We start from the raw sequence: 19,040 nt of genomic DNA on the forward strand, positions 1-19,040 counted from the left end.
TTATCAATTAAAGAAATAACAGGTCGAGTTTCCACAGCAATTCAGTCTTAGGAGGCCGGCCTGCTGTTCCTATGTTCACTTGTGTCTCGTCTCCCTTGTTGGCAGTCAGTCAAAGAATAAAGATGAGTTGTTACTTCTGCCACAGTCTTAATAACAATGATAACATGTTATAACCGGACGTGTAACTAACTACCTTTGGAAGCGTGGACGTTGGAGCGGTACACCGACGGAACCATTCATGTGTCAAGTGTTCGTGGAGGAGCACATTAAGCTGTTGCACACGTTCAAATTACAACCGACTATTTAGCGTTTAGGATGAGTCGATAAAAGGACCGTGATGTGCCAGCGGAGAACATTTTAAAAGTTCGGGCAGTTTGTGGGCTGAAAAAGACATTTTTACTTCCTGTCTGGACCTGGTAAACTGCTTATTTATACATATATATATATATATATATATATATTCTTGCTTTTTACTCTTAACATTCGTATAACTCCTTTTCTAAATCCGCTAATTTGATCAGCGTCGGCAAGTATCACATTTATTCCGATTTAAATATTGTTGATTCGGACATTTCACTACTTTTGCTTTCTCGCGATGCTAACAATGTTAGCCGCTAATGCCTTCGCTTAGATTGAAAGTGCTTCCGGGGAAGAAGGGCGCCGTCACACTTGATGAAATGATTCGCTGTCACGTAACTAACTAGTATGGGTGATGTTTGCCATTTAGCCAATGGAGTCTCCGTTCACATCCGACTGGAGCGGTTCTGAAGACGACCGACTGGACCGAGCTTTCCTCATGGACCAGATGTCGCTTGTCGTCCCAGAGACGCCCAGGTAGGCATCGCCACCTGCTCAGCACAATCAATTAGCCCGATCGAAACAACCAAGGACAACGGACGAGCCCTGTCTTAATGGTTGTTGTTGTTCGTATTGCGTTTACTTGGTACTGGTCAGCCCGCTTCGAAGCAAGACCAGGCGATCCGCACGTCTTGCAGAGGACGCGTCCAGCTCGGTGAGTCCAAAACCATCTGTTTGCTCGCTCCAGTCATCACATGTAAATCGATTCCTCGTACCAGAATCGACAGTCACGGCGTCTCCTTGCCGGTCGATCCACAGGTGATGACGCGGCTTTCAGCAGCGCGGGGGAAACACTCCCACGCCACCGCCGGCACGGCCAGGCCAGCTAAACGCAGGAAGGTGGCGAGGGCGTCACCGGGACGTGGCTCTGCGGCCGTCTCTTCTCGAACGCTGTTTCCCGACCCCGATTGGCTGGACGACACCTCCTCGTCTTCCTCGTCCTGCTCATCTTCATCCGCGTCGTCATCCTCTTCATCCACCTCCTCATCCACCTGCTCATCTTCATCCGCGTCGTCATCCAGCTCCTCATCCACCTCCTCATCCACCTCCTCTCCCCCCCGCGTAACGCCGGCAAACTCATTGTCCTTCCTGACGGTGGCGGAGAAGAGGTGGCTGAGAGGCGAGTGTGGCGATGTCTCGGCAGGTAAAGAGTGACGTCGTGGAATGTTTTGGGGGGGAAAATCCTTCAGCCAGTTCTTTTATGCTCGCCATGCCAATTGGAGTCCTTTTCACTTTTGCGTGCAGCGGTGGCGGAACATGAGGTGGTCCTCATCGACGACGACGACGACCACATCCAGTTGGTTTGCGCGGCACAGATGGAAGAAGATGAAGCGTTTGCGCGAAGCCTGCAGGTGGGCGTGGCCTTTTCTCGTGCGACCCGCCCATGTCATCCATCACCAGCTCACGACTGACGTCCTGTTTGCATGGACAGGCTCAGTTTGACCAAGAGGAGGCGCAGTTGCACCAGCATCATCATCAAAGGGTAATGAAGGAATCCTCGTTTGGCCAATCAAGCGAAATGTGAGCGTTTTTGGAAATGGGCTCCAACCGGCCGTCGACTCCGTCCGCAGCCCCGCCGCACTCGCGTCGACCGGTCGTCGCCGCCGGGCAGAGGCCGCCGTTGGAGGACCGAGGACGACTTCTCCGAGGACGACTTCTCCGAGGACGACTTCTCCGAGGACGACTACGAGGTGAGCGTGCGGCGGGTCGATGCCGGTGCGGTTGGCCTTTTTGCTGAGCGTGCGTGTGTGCACTTGGCCCGCAGGCGCTCCTGGCGCTGGAGGAGCAGCAAGGCGCCGTGGTGTCCAAGAAGCTCACACGAGAGCACGTCCTGCGCTTCCCCATCAAGCGCTTCCAGTCGGGCGCCGGCAACGCCGGGTGAGTGTGGCGGCGGCGGCGGCGCCCTCTTTGCGTGCTCATGTGCGGTTGGGCCGCCAGGTGTCAGATCTGCTTTGGCGACTACGACCACGGCGAGCGTCTGAGGATGCTGCCGTGTTTCCACGACTACCACGTGGCCTGCATCGACCGCTGGCTGCAGGTGAGCTGCCGCTTGGCTTGCTTTGCGACTTTCTTAGTTAAACGGGCTCCGCCTCCCTCCGCTTTCACATGCACCAAGCTATGAACAAAAACTTATGTTGTTTGTCGTTGTCAGGACAACACCACCTGCCCCATATGTAGAGTGGACCTGGCCGACCTTTGACCTCTGCTACCTTGACGTCGTTCTTTTCCTTCTAAGCAAAACCGAAATCTTTCGAAATAAAAACTCTATTGACTTAACATAGACCCCGCCTCCTTTAAGTCCAAACGAAATCAAGTGTGCCTGCCGCCACTCAAGTTGCAGTCCATATGCTGATCACATGACAAGTTTTAATGAGCGTCGACACAAAATGCCTTTTCAGTAGTTGGTCTTGAGACGAAGGTTTTCCTCCCTGAGCCGCTGGTTCTCCTCCAGCAGTGCCTCGTTGGCCGCGTGCTGCGCCGACATCAGCGCGTTGAACTCGTTCTGCAAGACACGCGCACGCATGGCTCATACGACTCGCTCCCGCCGCCGCCGCCGCCGTCCACGTGGCAGTGCTCGCTCACCAGCTGGATGCAAAACTGGCGAATCATCTCCACCTGGAGGTTGATGATGTCCCGGTGGCACGCGTCTCTGCAGCAAGTGACACGGAAGACACGGCGAGTCACGTGACAGCGCAAAAAGGCAGGAAGCCAAGTGGGCTCGCTGACCTGAGTTCATCCAGCGATTGGTGGATGATGTTGGTGATGGCGTTCATCTGGATGCTGCTGAAGGGCGCCGTCGCACCACCGGCTGCCTCCGTCTCGCCTGAACACCGCAGAAGAAGAAGAGCGGGCCCCCGGCCGTCAACCCCGTCCACTTCCACCCATCTAATGAGTGGCCGTACCCGCGGAGGTCGCAGGCGGGGCCCCGAGAACGGGCGAATCGTAATCCAGCTGCGCTTGAACGCCGTTGGCTCTCCTCACGTTCAGCTCGGGAGTGAAGGCAGAGGCCGGGTGCCTGCGATTGGTCGGCTGGGATGAGTCGGGCAGAGCCTGACCCTTGCCCGCCAGGTTGGGGGAGGAGCCGCTCGTTTCCCCCGCCTGCCAAACAAATCTATGTTCGCAACTTCCTGTTTCCATGGGTTGAGAAGCTGCCAAATTGAAGTCACCACCTCGTCGGGGTCGCCGGCTTGGACCGGCGGCTCCTCCTTGATGGAGGGCGTCTGGTAGGCCGAGGTTGGGCGCAAGAGTCGTCCCGCCGACGGCCTCCCGCCGCCCACGTCCGACGTCTCATCTCGGAGCGGCGAGAACATGTCCAGACTGTTGCGGGCACAGGGAGGAAGCCCCGCCTCTCGGCTCGGCAAGTTTGCTATGGGAACAACAAGGTTGGCTTTCGTGCGTTCGTGCGAAGAATGGCAAGACGGCGCCGCGCACCTTGAGCCGCTCCCGATGTCTCATTGACGCTACCTCCCGCATCTGTGTGCACATTTGCTTGCGTCACGTTTGGCCTCGCCGACGCCCCGTTGCGTGTTGCTACCTTGTCGTAGTGGCGAAAACACATCGAGGCTGCTTCGTCCAACGCTGCTGAACTCGTCTGTGACGGGAAGACGCTCGGCCCCTTGCCGTTGGTCCGCCTGGGCTTCAGCGCCACCTGCTGGAAACGACGCAACCTGGGAATTGAGCTCTGCCTGCGGAACCCGGGCGATGACAAGGTACCTGCGTTTATGGGAGGGGAGGAGCTGACATGACCGCCGCACAGTTTGGAGGCGGAGCTCTTGGTGCCGGACACCCTGGATGATGTTTTTCCCGACTGCAGGAAGACAAACGCTGTGGTCAACACGGCCTCACCCTCGTTCACGGGATCCCCACCGCCGAATGGTGAGTGAGCGGCGCCACCTTGTGTCTGGCGCATTGGAAGCGTAGACTGGTGACGGGGGTGGCGTGCGCCGGCGTCACCCTGGCGGGGGCGCTGCTGTTCCTCAGGTCGTAGCGCAAGATGTCGCCCTGGGCGGAGCCCACTAGCACGCCCGAGCCATCCAGAGTGAAGGTGACCGACGTCAGCGGGCTCTCCGCACGGATACAACGTACCACGCTGACCAAATGTGCGCACACACACACACACACACACATACACAAAACACACAGACGTGAATTGTGGCCTAATTTCATCACTTTGCCATGCGGCGCCGCCGCCCGCCACGAGGCTCACGTCTTGCTGGTGGTGTCGTAGCAGACGATCTTCTTGTCCAAGCCGACGGTGAGCACTAGCAGCTCGCTGGCGGGCGAGAAGGCCACGGCCGAGCCGGGGGCCTTGTGGGCGCCTCGGAAGGCGTGCAGCTCTTTCTGCGTGTTGGCGTCCCACAGCGTCAGCCAGCCGCCGTCCGACACGCTGCCGAGCAGCGAGCGTTTCAGGCACGACAGACCCAAGTCACGCACCGGCTGATGCCCAACGACAACACGGCGGAGGAAATGAGACAACGGAGGGAAGGAAAGCAACTTTTGAAGGAGAGGAAGAATGGTGCGCCACCTGCTGGCTGCCGTGTCCAAAGGGGTTGCTGGGCGTGTTGGTGGTGGGACTGTAGAGGACCAGATGACCGCTGGAGGAACCGGACGCCAGCAGGCTGTCGTTGGCATTGAAGGACACGCACGTCACCTCATCGGTGTGCTCCTGGGCGCACGACGGCGTCAAGACGAGAGAGCGCAAAACCAAGAGCGAGCGACGGCTTACCTTGAGCGAGCGCAGCAGCTTGGACGTCTTCAGGTCCCAAATGTGGACGCAGTTGTCCACACCTCCGCTGGCCACGAACTGTGAGGATGAGCTGAGGGCGACGCGCGTCTGGCCTTTCTGCGAGGGACGACACCGGGCGGGGCGGCCGTCAGCGAGCAACGGCCAAAAGGATGGCGATGGGGCGGCGGCGGCGGCGGCGTGCGCTCACCCCCTGGCCCAGCTCCAGCAGAGGAAGGTGAGGAGACTTCAGACTGGACACAGCCACTTTGTCGCCGCTGCTGCTGGCGCTCACCACGTGCTGATCTGCCAACGGCGTTAAGGAGCGAACGCCGCTCCCGGCGCAATCGCTGACCTGGCTGAGCTCCAGACCCCGCGTGCTCGTACCTTTACGCCATTCGTATTGTTCGTTGGCCACCCGAGGAAGAGAAACGGACACGGACAGCCGGCAACAACCGCCGACGACGGCCAAGGATACTGTTTGCCGTCCAGCAGGCCTGCGCCACTGGGTGGCTTCTGCTGTGCGGGTTGAACTGCTCCAGTAGCGTCATGGAATCCGCGTCCCAGATCTTCACCGCATCTCCTGTGGACATCAGACGGGTGACGTCGTCCATGGCTGCTGCCGCCCCTGCACCCGCAACCACAACTCGTAGTAAGACCCCAGTTGGTCAGGTTGACAATCAACAGGCTGCATACATGACAACTGCTCGACGAGTTGTGACGTCCGACACAACAACAACAAGGTTTGACAAGTTTGACAGCTTGTTGTTGCATGGCACCTTGGCTTTCTTGGACAAACCACAAGCGTTTATGTGACTTTGGAACCCTGAGAAGGCCCAAAATGGCAACGGCACCTCAAACCTGCTCAAGTTTGCCAAAGCAAGCTGCTGGCGACGGCTAAGCTAACGGGCGAGCGGCTAACTGAAAACAGCCAACGAGCGACCTTTCAAGTTTTCTGCGGATCACGGGGGTCTTTTCAACGATACCCAAGTGGCGCAAAGTTAATGCTAAGTGTCAAAATATCCCGCAAAGCCCCTCAAAGTGTCAAGCAAACCTTTGCTGTTGTTTCTTTTGCTTTGTTTTCTTTGGGCCAAAGTTGACGGGAAACACTTGAAGACCAAGCAGCTGCCGCCACTACGGGGAGTGTCGAGGGACAAACTTGACGTCACTTTGACGCAACAGCTGAAAATTTCACGTTATTAGAAAAACGCAGCTCACTGTTGCATTTATGACTTGTGTAACTTTCTTTTTTATTAAATTATTGTATTTCCTAACACAGAGCATTCACACAAAGTCTCCATTGAAAAGAGCACCCACTTTCACACTTTTGACGTGCTTTCTGGGAATAGATCAACTTCATGTCCAAATATACAAAAATAGGTTTTTTTTAATAGTGTGTCGTTTTTGTCAATATGCCATTTAACCGTTTAACAGGATTATTAATCCAGTACCTTTCCCAGCATTCATACCGTCTGATCGAAGGGGGGCAGCATCGAGCCAAATCGTCATGACATCAACAAAGAAGAATTCTCCCGCCCCGCCCGCCCCATCCGCTCTTCCCTTAAAGAGTGGCGGGAAGGCGCGCGACTAGTACGCCGACTTTGTGCGCACCTTTTCACTTTGAATTCGGCTCCTTCCCGTCTTTCTACCGCTTTTCACTTTCCGACTTCTTTGTTACTCCTCAACTCTAACCGAAGACAAAATGGTGCGGACGAAAGCGGACAATGTGCCTGCGTCTTACAGAAAAGGTGAGCCGATTCCCGATTTGCCTCAATGTGCTTCTTGCTAGCCTTGCCAAGTTTTGATGTCTCAAGTTCAGCCTCCCGCCGAAACGCACGCACGCACGCACGGGCGCGCGCGCGCTTCCAACGCATTCGGTGATGTGACGACGAATGGCCGTTTGACGGGAGACAAAGTTTCTGCGTGCTTTCTCATTTTGCCATGACTGTGATCATTTTGCTTGCAGCTGTGGCAGCGACTGCTCCCAGGAAGTCTCTGGGCTCCAGTGCGCCCAACTCCCCTTCCTCTTCCAGTCCAGCGTCCACTCCTGGTCGGTCAGGCAACCCAGCGCACGTTCACACTTAGTTGACGTGGAGAAGGCCATACTCAACGTTCGGTTTTTTTTGGTACAATACATTCCCCAGGAAAGAACAAGTATGCCGGAGGAAATCCTGTGTGCGTTCGTCCCACCCCCACTTGGCAGAAGGGTATCGGGGACTTCTTTGGCGGTCCTGGAAGGAAGCCGGAGAAGGAAAACCGGAAGCCCGATGAAGACCGTGACGAGGAGGAGGCTGGAGGCAGCGGCGTGTCCAAGACCACCAAAAAGTACGTTGCTGTGCGGTCATGTTTTCTTGGATGAGGTTCTGTCCCAGCTACTGTGGTGACTCCGTGGCTCTTTTTGTTTGTGTGCGCAGGTCTCGGCCGCTGCCAGCTGAAGAAGAGGACGGAGATGAATGAAGATGGCTCAATGTGAATTGTAAATGTGTATATAGATTGTTGAATTTTATGGATAGTTCACGACTGCTATGTTTTTTTAATGACAATTGTTCACCAGGTTCATCGGCTTTATTTTGCTTACAAAGTAATTTTTTGTCATTAAAAATGACTTAGTATTTCAAATGTTCGTGTGGTAATGTAAACACTTTTTTTTTTCTCCATTCAAAACTGATTAAAGAGCGTTATGTGGTAAAAAGAAAAATTGTAGTGCTGTTATTAAGTTGCTAGTCATCACTTACACGGAGATATATATTTTTAAAGGAACATTTAAATTTATGAATGATTACTAAAAGAATGGGGCAGGGCTGTCTTTATTTTATTTATTTTTTTTCAAAAGATTTCTTGTGAACTTTTGCACTAAATTCTGTTAAATACATTTCTGACTAATGAAAAAGTATTGCCCACTAGTCAGTCCGGATGTATAGACAACTGAAATGTCTACAATTTAATGTACACAATGGTGCGTTTCAATATGAATTGCGCCTGCTAGTCACCGCCCGGTGGAGACGTTCTGAACAGTACATACAGGCCACTACGGAAGTTCGTGTAGTCCAAAATCTACCAATAAAAATTTCAACACAACAGAGAACCTACTTAGTTTATTGGCTTCCCCCCTACTCTGGAGAGGTAACTGCTGATTCCGTATGACTCATTGGCACTATTGAAAGAAGAAAAGACACATTTTATTATAGTGTGATTGGCAACTTTGTCCTTGCTAGGTCAGCGACTAAGCTAGCTCGCTTCCAAACAGTTGAGCTCGGACATAGATATAAATTATAAAACCGTTGCCTGCTGTTTCGCAGCAGCAGCAGCAGCAGGAGCCGAAGAGGCTTTTAAGATGTCAACCTTCAGCTGGACTGTGGTGGTCCTCACCTGCCAGCACAAGGACAGCGTCTACGCGTTCCACAGAGGTGCAGTACTTTTCGCCGCCTTTTGGGGCCGCTGCTCACACCTTCAGAATAGAGTTATGAACGCTGTACGTGCCTTATGTGGTGATTGTAACTTGTGACAAACGTGTGTGTTGTTTTCAGAGTTGGAGTTGCGTCAGCGTGGTGGTTGCTTGAGCGCGACGACGATGCTGCTGACGGTGCAGGACCGCCGGGAACCGTTGGGCAGCGGAGGGGCCACGCTCAACGCGCTACTTGTGGCGGCGGAACACCTGAGCAGCCGGGCGGGACACACGGTGAGCACTCGCACAACCGCATTATTACGAGGAGTACGACTAAATCCTGCAAATGCTCCCTCAGGTGGTGACGGCCGACGTTTTGGACGACGCTCACGTCCTCATCCTCCACACGGTCAGTTTGACCTTCTTTCAGCATTTTGACCTCCTGACCTTAACGGCAAACATGCAAAAACACAACTTCATGCTTTCCATTCACGATCAAATGAATATGGGCTACAAATCATAGTGGCGTGGCGCTCGAGCATCAACGCTGGTGCACGTTGCTCATTGACAACCTCGGTGATGATGCGGTCGCAGGGTCGCGACTTCCCGTGGAGTTCGTGCAGCCGAGCGTTCTCGTGGCTGCCCGTGGAGGATCCCGCCCTCGTGGTTCAGGCTCCCGTCTGCTGCCTGGACGTGCTGCTCCGCCTCCTCACCCAACAGGTCCGCCCGTGGCTCCGTCCGTCCTCGCGTGTATCCCCTCTATCTATCTATCTTTGTGTCTCCGTGTTGGTCATCTTCTCAGGTCTGTCCTGGTTCTCCTCCCGGCGTTTGGGTGTGCAGCACCGACATGACGTTCAGCATCCCTGCCAACTTCGGTCTGAAAAACACAGCTGACGTGTCTCGACATTCACTTACATGAGAGCAACACTTCTCACTGTCGTGTGTGTGTGTGCATGTGTGTTAGTGTTGTCTTGGGACAGCTTCTCAGGTGTTTGTGCTCTGGCGCTCCCCGGTGACCCGTCGTACGCCGTCAATCATGGCGTCTACTTGAGTGACGATAAGGCGAGATGGAGCTGGATTGACTTGTGCCCGATTGTGTAGATGAGTGACAAAGTGTTTGTTTCCTCCAGGGTTACGTCAGCGACATCATCTACAAGGGAAGCCCAGAGCGCATCCAGCTAGCGCTGATGCATGATGGGAAAGTGCCTCTGGTGACGCATACGCACAAACAAATTTAAAATTTTTAAATTTATTTATTGAAACAAATTGATCTTGCGCGCATCAGCTCATTCAACTTGTCCCGTAGGTATCTGGTCCGGTGTTCTTCAGCCGGCCGGTGGCCGAGAAACTCCTGCAGGTGCACGTGACGCCTCCTCTGGACGGCTGCACCTATCTGGGCCTGGACTCTGGAGCTCCACCCCTCCAGGTTGCTCCTCATGGCTACCACGGGGACCCCAATGCTAATGCTTTAGTCTAAATGAAGCCATGCGTGTGCGTTTCTATAGCTGTCTCTGTTTCTGGACGTGCTCAAGTGTTTGTGCTCGGATCAGACGGAGGATGAGTTTGTTGGGCGTGATCCCGTGTCTGGGCTTCAGGGGGCGATGTTGCAACGCGGCAGGAAGGAGCTGTGGCGGATTTTGAGAGGAACCGCGCTCAGCCTGGGTGCGTCCACGCCGCCGCATGATGGACTTGTTTTGTCCTTCACACGTCCGTTTTCTTCCCGTCCCTAGTGTACGTCCCGGGCGGTCACTATGACTACATGACTCTGTCCGGGAAGCAGCATGTCCTCCGTCTGACCCGTCACCCCACTCCGGGACACGCCCTCTCCCACATCCAGGTGACGTCTTCAAACGTGTCTTCGGCCAGGTTCTCGGAGAGTCTAACGCCACCTGGTGTTCCCCGACAGGTGGCCAGCGGTGTCAGCGAAGGAGGGCGTGTCATCAACAGTGTTCTGGAAAGCCGGGTTACCGTGGCGACAGGGGCCGTGGTCCAACACTGCCACCTGCAGGTAGGGTGATAAGCCCAAGTCAACAATTGAAAGACATCTCTGGTGCTGTCAATGGCTAGTGAGCCATAAACACGGTGGGTCACCTATATGCTGACGCAATGGTTGCGCCATCCACCAGGGGCCCCTGCACGTCCCCTCAGGTTGTTTACTGTCAGGCCTAGAGGCGTCCACATCCCCCGACGTGGTACGGCTGGCACTGGATGATGACGTCATCATCCAGGGACATCGAATCAAGATGGGAGAACTGAATCTGACGCTTTACACCGTGATGGGAGCGCTGGACGACCTGGAGGTACGTGAGCGGACTCGGCAGAGAGTGACGCGAACAAACGATTTCATGTCCTGCCGTTTGTCCTCAGCTGTGCTGTGACGCCGAAGGCGCGTCTTTTGTCAACGTGCCCTGGCGCGTCTTCTTCGGCAGGACCGACATACAGTAGGACCTCCCTCCCTCTTTGCCCTCCGAGTGCGGTACAGGAAGTGAGTGATGTTATCGTGCATCAGGCCGGAGGACCTGTGGGCGGTGGGAGAACGGCGCTCCCTGCTGGAGGCGCGTCTCTTCCCGGCCCTGCACCCCAAAAGGGGCGCCTTGGGCCTCGCGGGGGGCGCGGCCTGGCTGCTGGGCGGAGCCGGTTCCGTGCGACTTTGGCGGGAGGCCTGGCGCCTTTCCCTGAAGGAAGTCCTGTCGCTCACGCACCAGGAGGCGGAGCTCCACTGGAGGGAGTCTTTGCTGTACCTGGTGGGCAGAAAGCGGGCCAGAGACGTCCTGATGCGGCAAAGCGACATGTGCCTGCTGCCCAGCTTCAGGGCAGCCGTGGCGGGCGGGCAGCAGGCAGCGCTCCTCGACACGCTGGATACCAGTGAGTCTCCTGGCTGGGCTTTTTTAATTGATGGAAAGGTATTGATGAAAAGTGTTGTCGGTCAGTCGCAGCAGGAAACGGAGCGGAGCCGGGGGAGGAGCCTGGTAACAAGGAGTCACTTGATGATGGCGGCGATGTCCACGGTTAGTCCTGGAGTTATCTTGCAGGGAAGTCATCATGTCCCCTTGCAGGCCCTAATATTGTCACGAATGTCTTATTTGATGCATGACAGTCAGCGAGGGGGCGGAGTCAGGAGCTCAGCTGGGCGTGTCCGCTCGCTGCCTGTCGTGCATCGCAGACGTGCTGACGTGCTGGGCCGAGGCGGAGGGTGGCGGAGGGCTGAGGAGCGGGCCGGCCGCCAACGAGAACTGGAGCGCTGCGTACTTCCTGTTGGAGAAGGGAGATCTGAAGGGCGGAGTCCAGGCCCTGGCGGCGCAGCGAGTTCATTGGCTCAGCAGGTGAGAAGGTAAATGTACGTTATGCCTGTGTGCGGCGCTGTCAGATAAGCAGGTGTTTGAAGCTTTAGAAATCAGATTGCATTATGTGTTAGCATTCATTTGGTTTTGATGTTCACACAGGCCCAACTTGCTGGTGCGGGCGGCGCGGCACTACGAAGGCGCCGCTCAGGTGCTGCTACGACGGGCTGTGATGTCATCGCAGAAGTTTGTGACCGTCGGCCAAGGGGAACTCCCGCCTCATGGGCAGTGGCATGAAGTAGAGTGTCCTGCCAGAATTGACCTCGCAGGTGACTCCATCACACCAAAATATCACAACAGAACCAAAAAAAGAAAAAAAGGCAAAATAAATGGAGTCAACAAATATGAGAGTGTGATGAAGGCGGCGACTGCCTTGCAGGCGGCTGGAGCGACACGCCACCGTTGACCTTTGAGCGCGGCGGCTGCGTGACCAACGTGGCGGTGAAGATTGACGGCCGGCGACCTATAGGAGCCCGAGCGCGCCGCATCCCACGTCCCCTCCTGCTATTGGTCTGCCACAGCGGAGGGCGGGACTCCGACATCGCCACGGAGATGGTGTGTGAGACCCTGGACCACCTCAAGGACTACTGTCAGCCCAACGCACCCGGTACTTCCTGTTCCGAGCGTGCGAGTCTGCTTGTTGCCATGGTGACCAGCGTGTTACTGCGGTGGACAGGCGTGTGATGTCAACTTGAGTGAGAAGCTTGCTGGTTACCGTGGCAACCAGCCATCTAACGCATGTAATGTTGGTCGTAATTCTAAAGGCGCTCTGCTGAAGGCGGTGTGCGTGTGCGCCGGTGTGGCGTCGCCATCCTCCCAAGAGCCTTTGGGGCGTCAGCTGACAGCTCGCTGGGGCGGCGGTCTGGAGCTTCACGGCTGGTCGGCACTGCCCACCGGCTCGGGACTTGGTGAGGGACACCGCGCAAGAAAACCTTTGCCAATTGTTGCTTGACCGCTCCGTATCATGACCCGCAGGTACCAGCAGCATCCTGGCGGGGGCGCTGTTGGCGGCGGTCTACAACGCCACGGGGCGATCCTACAGCAGGGATGCGCTCGTCCACGCCGTACTGCACCTGGAACAAGTCCTCACTACGGGTTTGCGCAAATCTCGTCCCGTCCCGTCGGATTGCGTCGGGTCCTACGGCGTGGCTTCTCCTCTGGACAGGTGGGGGCTGGCAGGACCAGGTGGGAGGCCTGGAGGGCGGCATTAAGGTGGGCCGCTCTCAAGCGCGTCTGCCGCTGCGGGTGCATGTGGAACGCCTGCGACCGCCCGCCACCTTTATGGAGGCTCTGGAGCGCCGCCTCCTGCTGGTCTACACCGGCAAGACCAGACTGGCTCGCAACCTGCTTCAGGTGACACGTGCGCACGCACACGTGCATGCACACACACACACTCCGGAACCGACTCTTGCGTGGCCGTTCACAGGACGTAGTGCGCAGCTGGTACGCTCGTCTTCCCGCGATGGTGGACAACGCTCACGAGCTGGTGTCCAACGGCGAGGACTGTGCCCGAGCTTGTCTTGATGGTGAGATGCGTCAACACCTCACCTCAGCGTGGGCCTCTTCCGGAATTGCGTCGCCCGCCACCAGGTTGTTTGTCGTCGTTGGGCGCTTGTCTGGATCGTTCGTGGCAACACAAGAAGCGGATGGCGCCGGGCTGCGAGCCGGCGTCGGTGCGCTTGATGATGGAGGCGCTCAGCCCGCTGGTCCTGGGCCAGAGCTTGGCGGGCGCCGGGGGCGGCGGCTTCCTCTGCCTGCTCACCCGCCAGCTCGACCAGAAGGACGACGTCGCAGACGTCCTCGCAAATACGCCGGTAAGTGCCGTTGTCGTCGTTGGGTCGTCGCCGCGGTGATCGGGTTCCGTCTTCTTTTAGGGTCTGGGGGACTTCAGCGTCCACACTGTGCAGCTGGACTTGGACGGCCTCACCGTGCTCCAGCCAGTATAAACACTCCTGTGCACGCCTCGGATAGTAAAGGTACTTTCTTCATCTGACGCACGACACGATCATGCTTAAATGTATCTTTTGCATTTAATATACAATCCCAAATTATTTCTACAACAGCTGTGTGCAAAAATTAAAAAAAATTGGCAATGTTGAAGGCTCAAATAATTGCGAACGATTTAAATGCACGTGCATGACGTCATCATTTCCCAGCGACTACGGAGAGTTGGTCCCGGATGCGGGCCAGTCCGTCCAACATGGTGTCCAGACTCTCCCTGCTCAGCTCCACAGCCGCCACAGAAGCGGAATCCTCGCCTCCGATATCCTCCGTCTGTCAATCGCAAGCACACGCGGCGTCATAGGCGCGTGCGTTTATGCGCAGTGCAGGCGTGTAGGAACAAACCTTGAAGTGGACCAGACACGTGGGGACGCACATCCGACTGAGTGAGTCGGAGCTGCTCACCAAGTCCACTCGCCAATCCACGGCCTTCAGCTGGGGCAGTGAGGCTACGCGCATGCACCCGCACACAAAGGAACAGCCATTATTTTGCAGCGTTCCAGTTTGTAAACATGTAAAGTAAAAAGTAGTGTATCCACTTTTGTTGAACAATTTGGATTTTTTTACACCCTTTTTAAGTGAATAAAAGATTCTGTACCATTTCTCATTTTCAAAGAAGGATTCACTCACTTTGACTCCCAACAGCCTCCGTTTTCCACACCTCCCTGAAACACACAAGCACAAGTATGACGTCATCACCAGAAAGAAGATGGGGCCAAGGCCAGAGGAGCCAACCTGTTGTCCAGCAGGATCTTGGCCAGTAAGTTCTTCAGGCTGGAATGGAAGCTCTCCGGGAAAAGGCGGACAATCTGCTCGGCCGAGCTCAAATTGTGGAAGACCACGTGAGCCGACAGCGTGCGCAGCGAGCGCGCTAACTGAAACACATGCAGGAGGGCTCCTTATATCGTTTCCTAGTCCACCAGGTGTATATATATATATGCATCTTTCCCCCAAAACAAGCTTCTGTTTCAGAACCAGCATTTTTGGCTGAGAACAACAATGGCCTGGAGAAAGAAGGGAGTGTACAGTACTGTGTTTTGTTATATGGCGACGGAGCACAATATTATGTCTTTACAAAAAAGTATTTTTGAAAAAAAGGGACGGTACTTGAGCAGCCTGAGCTTCAGGGACAGCAAGCGCAGTGGCGGCGTTCTGAGTCAGACGGAGATTTGGACCTGCATGACTCTGCACGCACATGTCCTTCACAAACTCTTTGGATGGCGCCTGAAAACACACACAAACGCTATAAGTCTCATTTTTTAATTTGTAAACTTGTAACCCAAACTTTACGGCCTAACTCTATTCAGTGACTAAAAGGTATTTTTTGTTCATAGAATTGTAACATTGTCTCCTAATTAACATGTTCCCTGGGCTCCCAGTCATCGCTCGTCCATCCCACTGTTTCAGAAGCACTGACCGAAATCAAGAAACTTTATGAATACGTTCTTTTTTTCTTAATCACAATCTAAGTGTTCCTGTTTTAGCATCGAAGCGAACCGCAGCTTGCAGGCTAATCACGGAACAAAACAATTTGATCATTCGATGCTGACAAAATGATACAAAAACCTTGAGTAGAAGCTGCAAATTGTCGAAATGTTCGCTTGACAGTGCGGCAGCCATATTGGCAGTCACGTGACAGGTAGCGATTTGCTTTTTCTTCGTGTAAGCAGACTCGGCGTCTTTGTGCGCGACTGCCCCTACCTGGTCTTAAACTGTCACAACACTACACTTTTTTTTTTTACCATTTCTGTGAGACTCAATATATTATTTGTGTTTTATGTCTTTAATTTATTGCCCTGGAATTTCCCTGTGTGGGGCAAATAAAGGAGTATTTTTTTTAAACTCTCTTTGTGCTATTTGTACTGCAGTAGTGGTGCTTGTTTAAAAAGCACTATAGATAAAATTGACTTGAATTGAGTAACATTATTGCACAATATTCTTAAATGTATTCTTCTTTTATACTTGTTATTCTCAATCCATCCATCCATCCATTCCAGTGGTCTTGTCTTTCGAAGCCGTTGTCCTTGTGGCCTCCTACCAAAGGCGGCGCAACATCAGCAGCTCCGTCAGAATTATTTCTGAACATCCGTTTGCAGATATCGGACCTTACCGGAAGTGACGCGACCTCTTCTACCAGGCCGAGCCAACATGGTGGGTGATTTCCATATCCCTCACTTAACAATCCAAAGTAATCCTGCCGTCCAACCGGGTCAAATCGCCGCAGTGAAAACACCCGTGGTGTTCATAAACTTTTCGGTTCCGTTTTTGCCTTATTTGCAGTGGATGGTGATGAATTTGGCAGATAGCGGCGGAAGGACGCGCGCCGCTAATGCGGGAGTCGGTGTGGCGCTCAATGAAACGCTGACTTGCGTCTTAGTTGATTCTTTTTTCAAGTCGGTTAAAACGGAAAACATGCGCGAGTCATTGAACGTGCACTCTTGCCTATCTACCCCTCCGCGACATTTATGCAATGTGTTCTGGTTTAGCCGAGGCTAATTTAGCTAGTAATGCTAACACTTAGCATGCTAGCATACGCGCCGTTCACTTGGTTAACTGAAGCCACTTCTCGTATGCCAGTGAATAAGTTAAGAAGCTTCGTTAAAGGCAGCCAAACATGATGCCATACACCCTGACATGTTAGACAAGGTATGTGTAACAAACGAGGGCACAGAACCAAGTCTGAAAGAATCTGTTTCGGTCTAAGGATTGGTGAGGGAGCCGCAGTCACACCTTTTCTACTAAGATGTATCTTGTGATATGAGCTTGTGTGTGTGTGTGTGTGTGTGTGTGTTATTCAGGGGCGCGTCAGGACCAAGACGGTAAAGAAGGCTGCCCGGGTGATCATTGAGAAGTATTACACCCGACTGGGCAACGATTTCCACACCAACAAGCGAGTGTGCGAGGAAATTGCCATCATTCCCAGCAAGAAGCTCCGCAACAAAATCGCTGGGTGAGTATGGCGTGGCTTCCCGATGCCGTGTGGCCCCCCAATGCCGTGTGGCCCTGTATCGAAAGTGACACCGGCGTGCTTGTCGCCGGCGTCATCGATAGTACAGGAAGAGGAAAATGCCAGCCTTTCCCGTGTCTGCAAGACCGCCAATTCCTGTCAGACCCTGGCGCTCGCCGACACCACCTGCATCCAAATTGACTTCGCGCAACTTTGTCGGGTCACCTGGAAAAAATGTCGGGAACGATAGCGCATCCCTCTTTTGACAACAGTGTTTGGGCCTTGAAATCTAAGTTCTGTTTTTGCCGCTCTAGCTATGTGACGCATCTGATGAAGCGCATCCAGAGAGGTCCCGTGCGAGGAATCTCCATCAAGCTGCAGGAGGAGGAACGCGAGCGACGCGACAACTACGTGCCGGAGGTCAGTGGTCCCGTGGAGGAAGTTGATGTCGACCGGTTCTCGCTGAAAACGTTTCTGGAGCCTTCGTACGGCCGCTGTGGTGACGCACACGTGACAAATAAAGAGGAGCTGAGCCGAGGAAAGCCGAGAACTCGGTCGTGACGGCAACGGAGCGATTGTTAGCTTAATGTGACGTTCAGCCTCGGTGGCAGATTTCCGTAAAGGCGCTGGCTGCGGCCTCTGCTTTTGCCGGGTGGATGTAACCCAAGTCAAGCTTACGCTCGGAACAATTTGCTGAGCCCGTGGGCGCTTGACAACGGTCAAGTGTTTTCTCGCATTGACCGTCTGACGTTCCATTTGGCTTTCCCGTGCTGTGTGGCCCTGTATCGAAAGTGTCACCGGCGTGCTTGTCGCCGGTGTCATTGATAGTGCAGGAAGAGGAAAATGTGAGCCTTTCCCGTGTCTGCAGGACCGCCAATTCCTGTCAGACCCTGGCGCTCGCAAACACCGTCAAGTCGAGCGACTTTTTGTTCAGATGCTCTTATCGGTGTCTGGAGCTGTGCCTTTTGGCGCCATCTCGGGGCACGGTGTCAATGTGTTGTCGCGTGTGCCGGCAGGTGTCCGCTTTGGATCAGGAGCTGATCGAGGTGGACCCCGACACCAAGGAGATGCTCAAGCTGCTGGTGAGTCCAAAGCTTCACGAGTCACCCGACTGACTCCCTGTATCGAAAGTGGCGTGGGCGCATCCATCGCCTCGGCCATCGATAGTACAGGGAGAGCAAAGTTGCCGGCCTTTCCCGTGTCTGCCGGAGCACCGTTTCCTGTCAGACCCTGGTGTCGGCGCACATCACTTCCTGTCGTCGTCTCCTCTTCCTCCTCGTCTAACTTTTGCTCTCTCTGTGTGTGTGTGTCGTCAGGACTTTGGCGGTCTGTCCAACCTTCAAGTGACGCAGCAAACGATCGGCATGAACTTCAAACAGCCTCGAGGAGTTTAAATCTCTACCCTTGCCCCTCCCCGACCGACCCTTCTTCTACTAATAAAATAAAAATAGCCGACACAAGCAACTTTGACTTATTTATAACGTATATAAAGTCTTTTCTCAATGTTAAAAAAAATCAAATCTTTTGTCTATGCCCTCGTGTTGTTTTTCCGCTGTAACCTGTTCATGAGGGAGCATGTTGCTGCCATGCCAGACAAAAGTTTAATATTATTAAAAAAAAGGACATAGCGGCATTAGATCAACTCGCGCTTAAAGTCACTGCCAGATGCTTTTTTTGTGTCTTGTTCTGATCTGGAAGGAAATTCATTTTACGAAACAACCACCGTTGAAAGCCATTCAAAACAACTTGCCAAGTTGCTTACCTTTTATGCATCGCTCATCCAGAAGGGAGAGCTCTACCCTGTAAGGGGCACCACCGCCAGAGGGCGTTCTAACACCTGCGTGAAGCTGCCCCCCCCACCCGCAGGTCGCTCGAGCTCTTGCTGTGGCGAACCACGTGACTGAGCTCCACCGCATAAATAAATGCAGAAATCACATGAGAATTTACAAGCCCTACCTGCACATTCAAATACATTTGAACGTATAGTTTTAGCTGAGTGCAGGCTGGACTTAACGTGATTTGGGCTGACTGAGGATTCCTTGGTCATTTGATGATATTCTGATTAAAGAGTGCAGCCAGCCAGGGACCAAGAGTCGAAGGGCCGCCGAGTGCTCGCTTCGTCTGAGACGTCAACAAAGTTGCTTTGTATGCTGTCAGCAATCTAATTTGCATCTTGCAACAGGAAGGCACGTCCGTCGATTGGATTAAATGATTTGTTGGCTCACATCAAGCACTCGGGAGCGCACACGCAGATGGCCAAGATCAAGTGGAAGGAGCGAGCGAGCG

At 54.0% G+C, this 19,040-nt stretch overlaps 6 protein-coding genes and 3 non-coding genes across 14 annotated transcripts; 7 read left to right on the forward strand and 2 right to left on the reverse strand.

The window, feature by feature from the left end:
- The first annotated feature begins 255 nt into the window (after positions 1–255).
- On the forward strand, positions 256–2,634 carry si:ch211-59o9.10 (uncharacterized protein LOC561841 homolog). The gene is made up of 10 exons (XM_061282167.1): positions 256–416; positions 728–834; positions 955–1,012; positions 1,117–1,501; positions 1,603–1,709; positions 1,790–1,840; positions 1,929–2,048; positions 2,123–2,235; positions 2,296–2,395; positions 2,510–2,634. Exons 2-10 carry the CDS (start codon positions 731–733, stop codon positions 2,555–2,557), a joined length of 1,086 nt encoding a protein of 361 aa, XP_061138151.1. The 5' UTR covers positions 256–416; positions 728–730; the 3' UTR covers positions 2,558–2,634.
- A 70-nt stretch (positions 2,635–2,704) lies between these two features.
- nedd1 (NEDD1 gamma-tubulin ring complex targeting factor) lies at positions 2,705–6,236 on the reverse strand. 2 transcript variants are annotated; one of them, XM_061282165.1, is made up of 15 exons: positions 6,135–6,236; positions 5,559–5,708; positions 5,292–5,386; positions 5,084–5,200; positions 4,883–5,023; positions 4,565–4,794; positions 4,252–4,447; positions 4,072–4,165; positions 3,893–4,006; positions 3,790–3,831; positions 3,528–3,724; positions 3,261–3,456; positions 3,085–3,181; positions 2,941–3,007; positions 2,705–2,860 (listed from the first exon to the last, which is right to left on the reverse strand). In XM_061282165.1, exons 2-15 carry the CDS (start codon positions 5,692–5,694, stop codon positions 2,753–2,755), a joined length of 1,830 nt encoding a protein of 609 aa, XP_061138149.1. In that variant the 5' UTR covers positions 5,695–5,708; positions 6,135–6,236; the 3' UTR covers positions 2,705–2,752. The 2 variants fall into 2 exon arrangements, with proteins under 2 accessions (XP_061138149.1, XP_061138148.1); XM_061282164.1 differs by having other exon boundaries at positions 3,893–4,009.
- A 393-nt stretch (positions 6,237–6,629) lies between these two features.
- pclaf (PCNA clamp associated factor) lies at positions 6,630–7,778 on the forward strand. The gene is made up of 4 exons (XM_061282172.1): positions 6,630–6,828; positions 7,047–7,130; positions 7,225–7,405; positions 7,495–7,778. The coding sequence occupies exons 1-4, from the start codon at positions 6,783–6,785 to the stop codon at positions 7,535–7,537; spliced, it is 354 nt and encodes a 117-aa protein (XP_061138156.1). The 5' UTR covers positions 6,630–6,782; the 3' UTR covers positions 7,538–7,778.
- Positions 7,779–7,916: 138 nt separating this feature from the next.
- LOC133156447 (L-fucose kinase) lies at positions 7,917–14,409 on the forward strand. 5 transcript variants are annotated; one of them, XM_061282157.1, is made up of 26 exons: positions 7,917–8,295; positions 8,380–8,487; positions 8,608–8,759; positions 8,824–8,874; positions 9,060–9,185; positions 9,268–9,340; positions 9,430–9,527; positions 9,596–9,676; positions 9,772–9,891; positions 9,971–10,127; positions 10,196–10,302; positions 10,372–10,473; positions 10,592–10,765; positions 10,833–10,906; positions 10,975–11,330; positions 11,396–11,473; positions 11,563–11,788; positions 11,909–12,075; positions 12,186–12,413; positions 12,571–12,714; positions 12,782–12,901; positions 12,972–13,159; positions 13,233–13,332; positions 13,397–13,620; positions 13,681–13,782; positions 13,963–14,409. In XM_061282157.1, exons 2-25 carry the CDS (start codon positions 8,415–8,417, stop codon positions 13,750–13,752), a joined length of 3,291 nt encoding a protein of 1,096 aa, XP_061138141.1. In that variant the 5' UTR covers positions 7,917–8,295; positions 8,380–8,414; the 3' UTR covers positions 13,753–13,782; positions 13,963–14,409. The 5 variants fall into 5 exon arrangements, with proteins under 5 accessions (XP_061138141.1, XP_061138143.1, XP_061138139.1 ...); XM_061282159.1 differs by having other exon boundaries at positions 8,383–8,487; XM_061282155.1 differs by having other exon boundaries at positions 7,917–8,203.
- On the reverse strand, positions 13,818–15,509 carry commd9 (COMM domain containing 9). The gene is made up of 6 exons (XM_061282170.1): positions 15,374–15,509; positions 14,915–15,031; positions 14,543–14,682; positions 14,438–14,472; positions 14,153–14,256; positions 13,818–14,080 (listed from the first exon to the last, which is right to left on the reverse strand). Exons 1-6 carry the CDS (start codon positions 15,425–15,427, stop codon positions 13,952–13,954), a joined length of 579 nt encoding a protein of 192 aa, XP_061138154.1. The 5' UTR covers positions 15,428–15,509; the 3' UTR covers positions 13,818–13,951.
- A 324-nt stretch (positions 15,510–15,833) lies between these two features.
- Positions 15,834–18,214, forward strand: zgc:114188 (40S ribosomal protein S17-like). The gene is made up of 5 exons (XM_061282171.1): positions 15,834–15,958; positions 16,606–16,757; positions 17,069–17,174; positions 17,771–17,836; positions 18,071–18,214. The coding sequence occupies exons 1-5, from the start codon at positions 15,956–15,958 to the stop codon at positions 18,146–18,148; spliced, it is 405 nt and encodes a 134-aa protein (XP_061138155.1). The 5' UTR covers positions 15,834–15,955; the 3' UTR covers positions 18,149–18,214.
- Positions 16,809–16,936, forward strand: LOC133157675 (small nucleolar RNA SNORA71). Its single transcript, XR_009715081.1, has one exon. It is a non-coding gene; the product is annotated as a small nucleolar RNA SNORA71 (small nucleolar RNA).
- Positions 17,533–17,660, forward strand: LOC133157674 (small nucleolar RNA SNORA71). Its single transcript, XR_009715080.1, has one exon. It is a non-coding gene; the product is annotated as a small nucleolar RNA SNORA71 (small nucleolar RNA).
- Positions 17,872–18,000, forward strand: LOC133157676 (small nucleolar RNA SNORA71). Its single transcript, XR_009715082.1, has one exon. It is a non-coding gene; the product is annotated as a small nucleolar RNA SNORA71 (small nucleolar RNA).
- Positions 18,215–19,040: the final 826 nt, after the last annotated feature.

The sequence above is a fragment of the Syngnathus typhle genome, linkage group LG7 (genome assembly GCF_033458585.1).
Source record: "Syngnathus typhle isolate RoL2023-S1 ecotype Sweden linkage group LG7, RoL_Styp_1.0, whole genome shotgun sequence".
NCBI classification, from domain to species: domain Eukaryota; kingdom Metazoa; phylum Chordata; class Actinopteri; order Syngnathiformes; family Syngnathidae; genus Syngnathus; species Syngnathus typhle.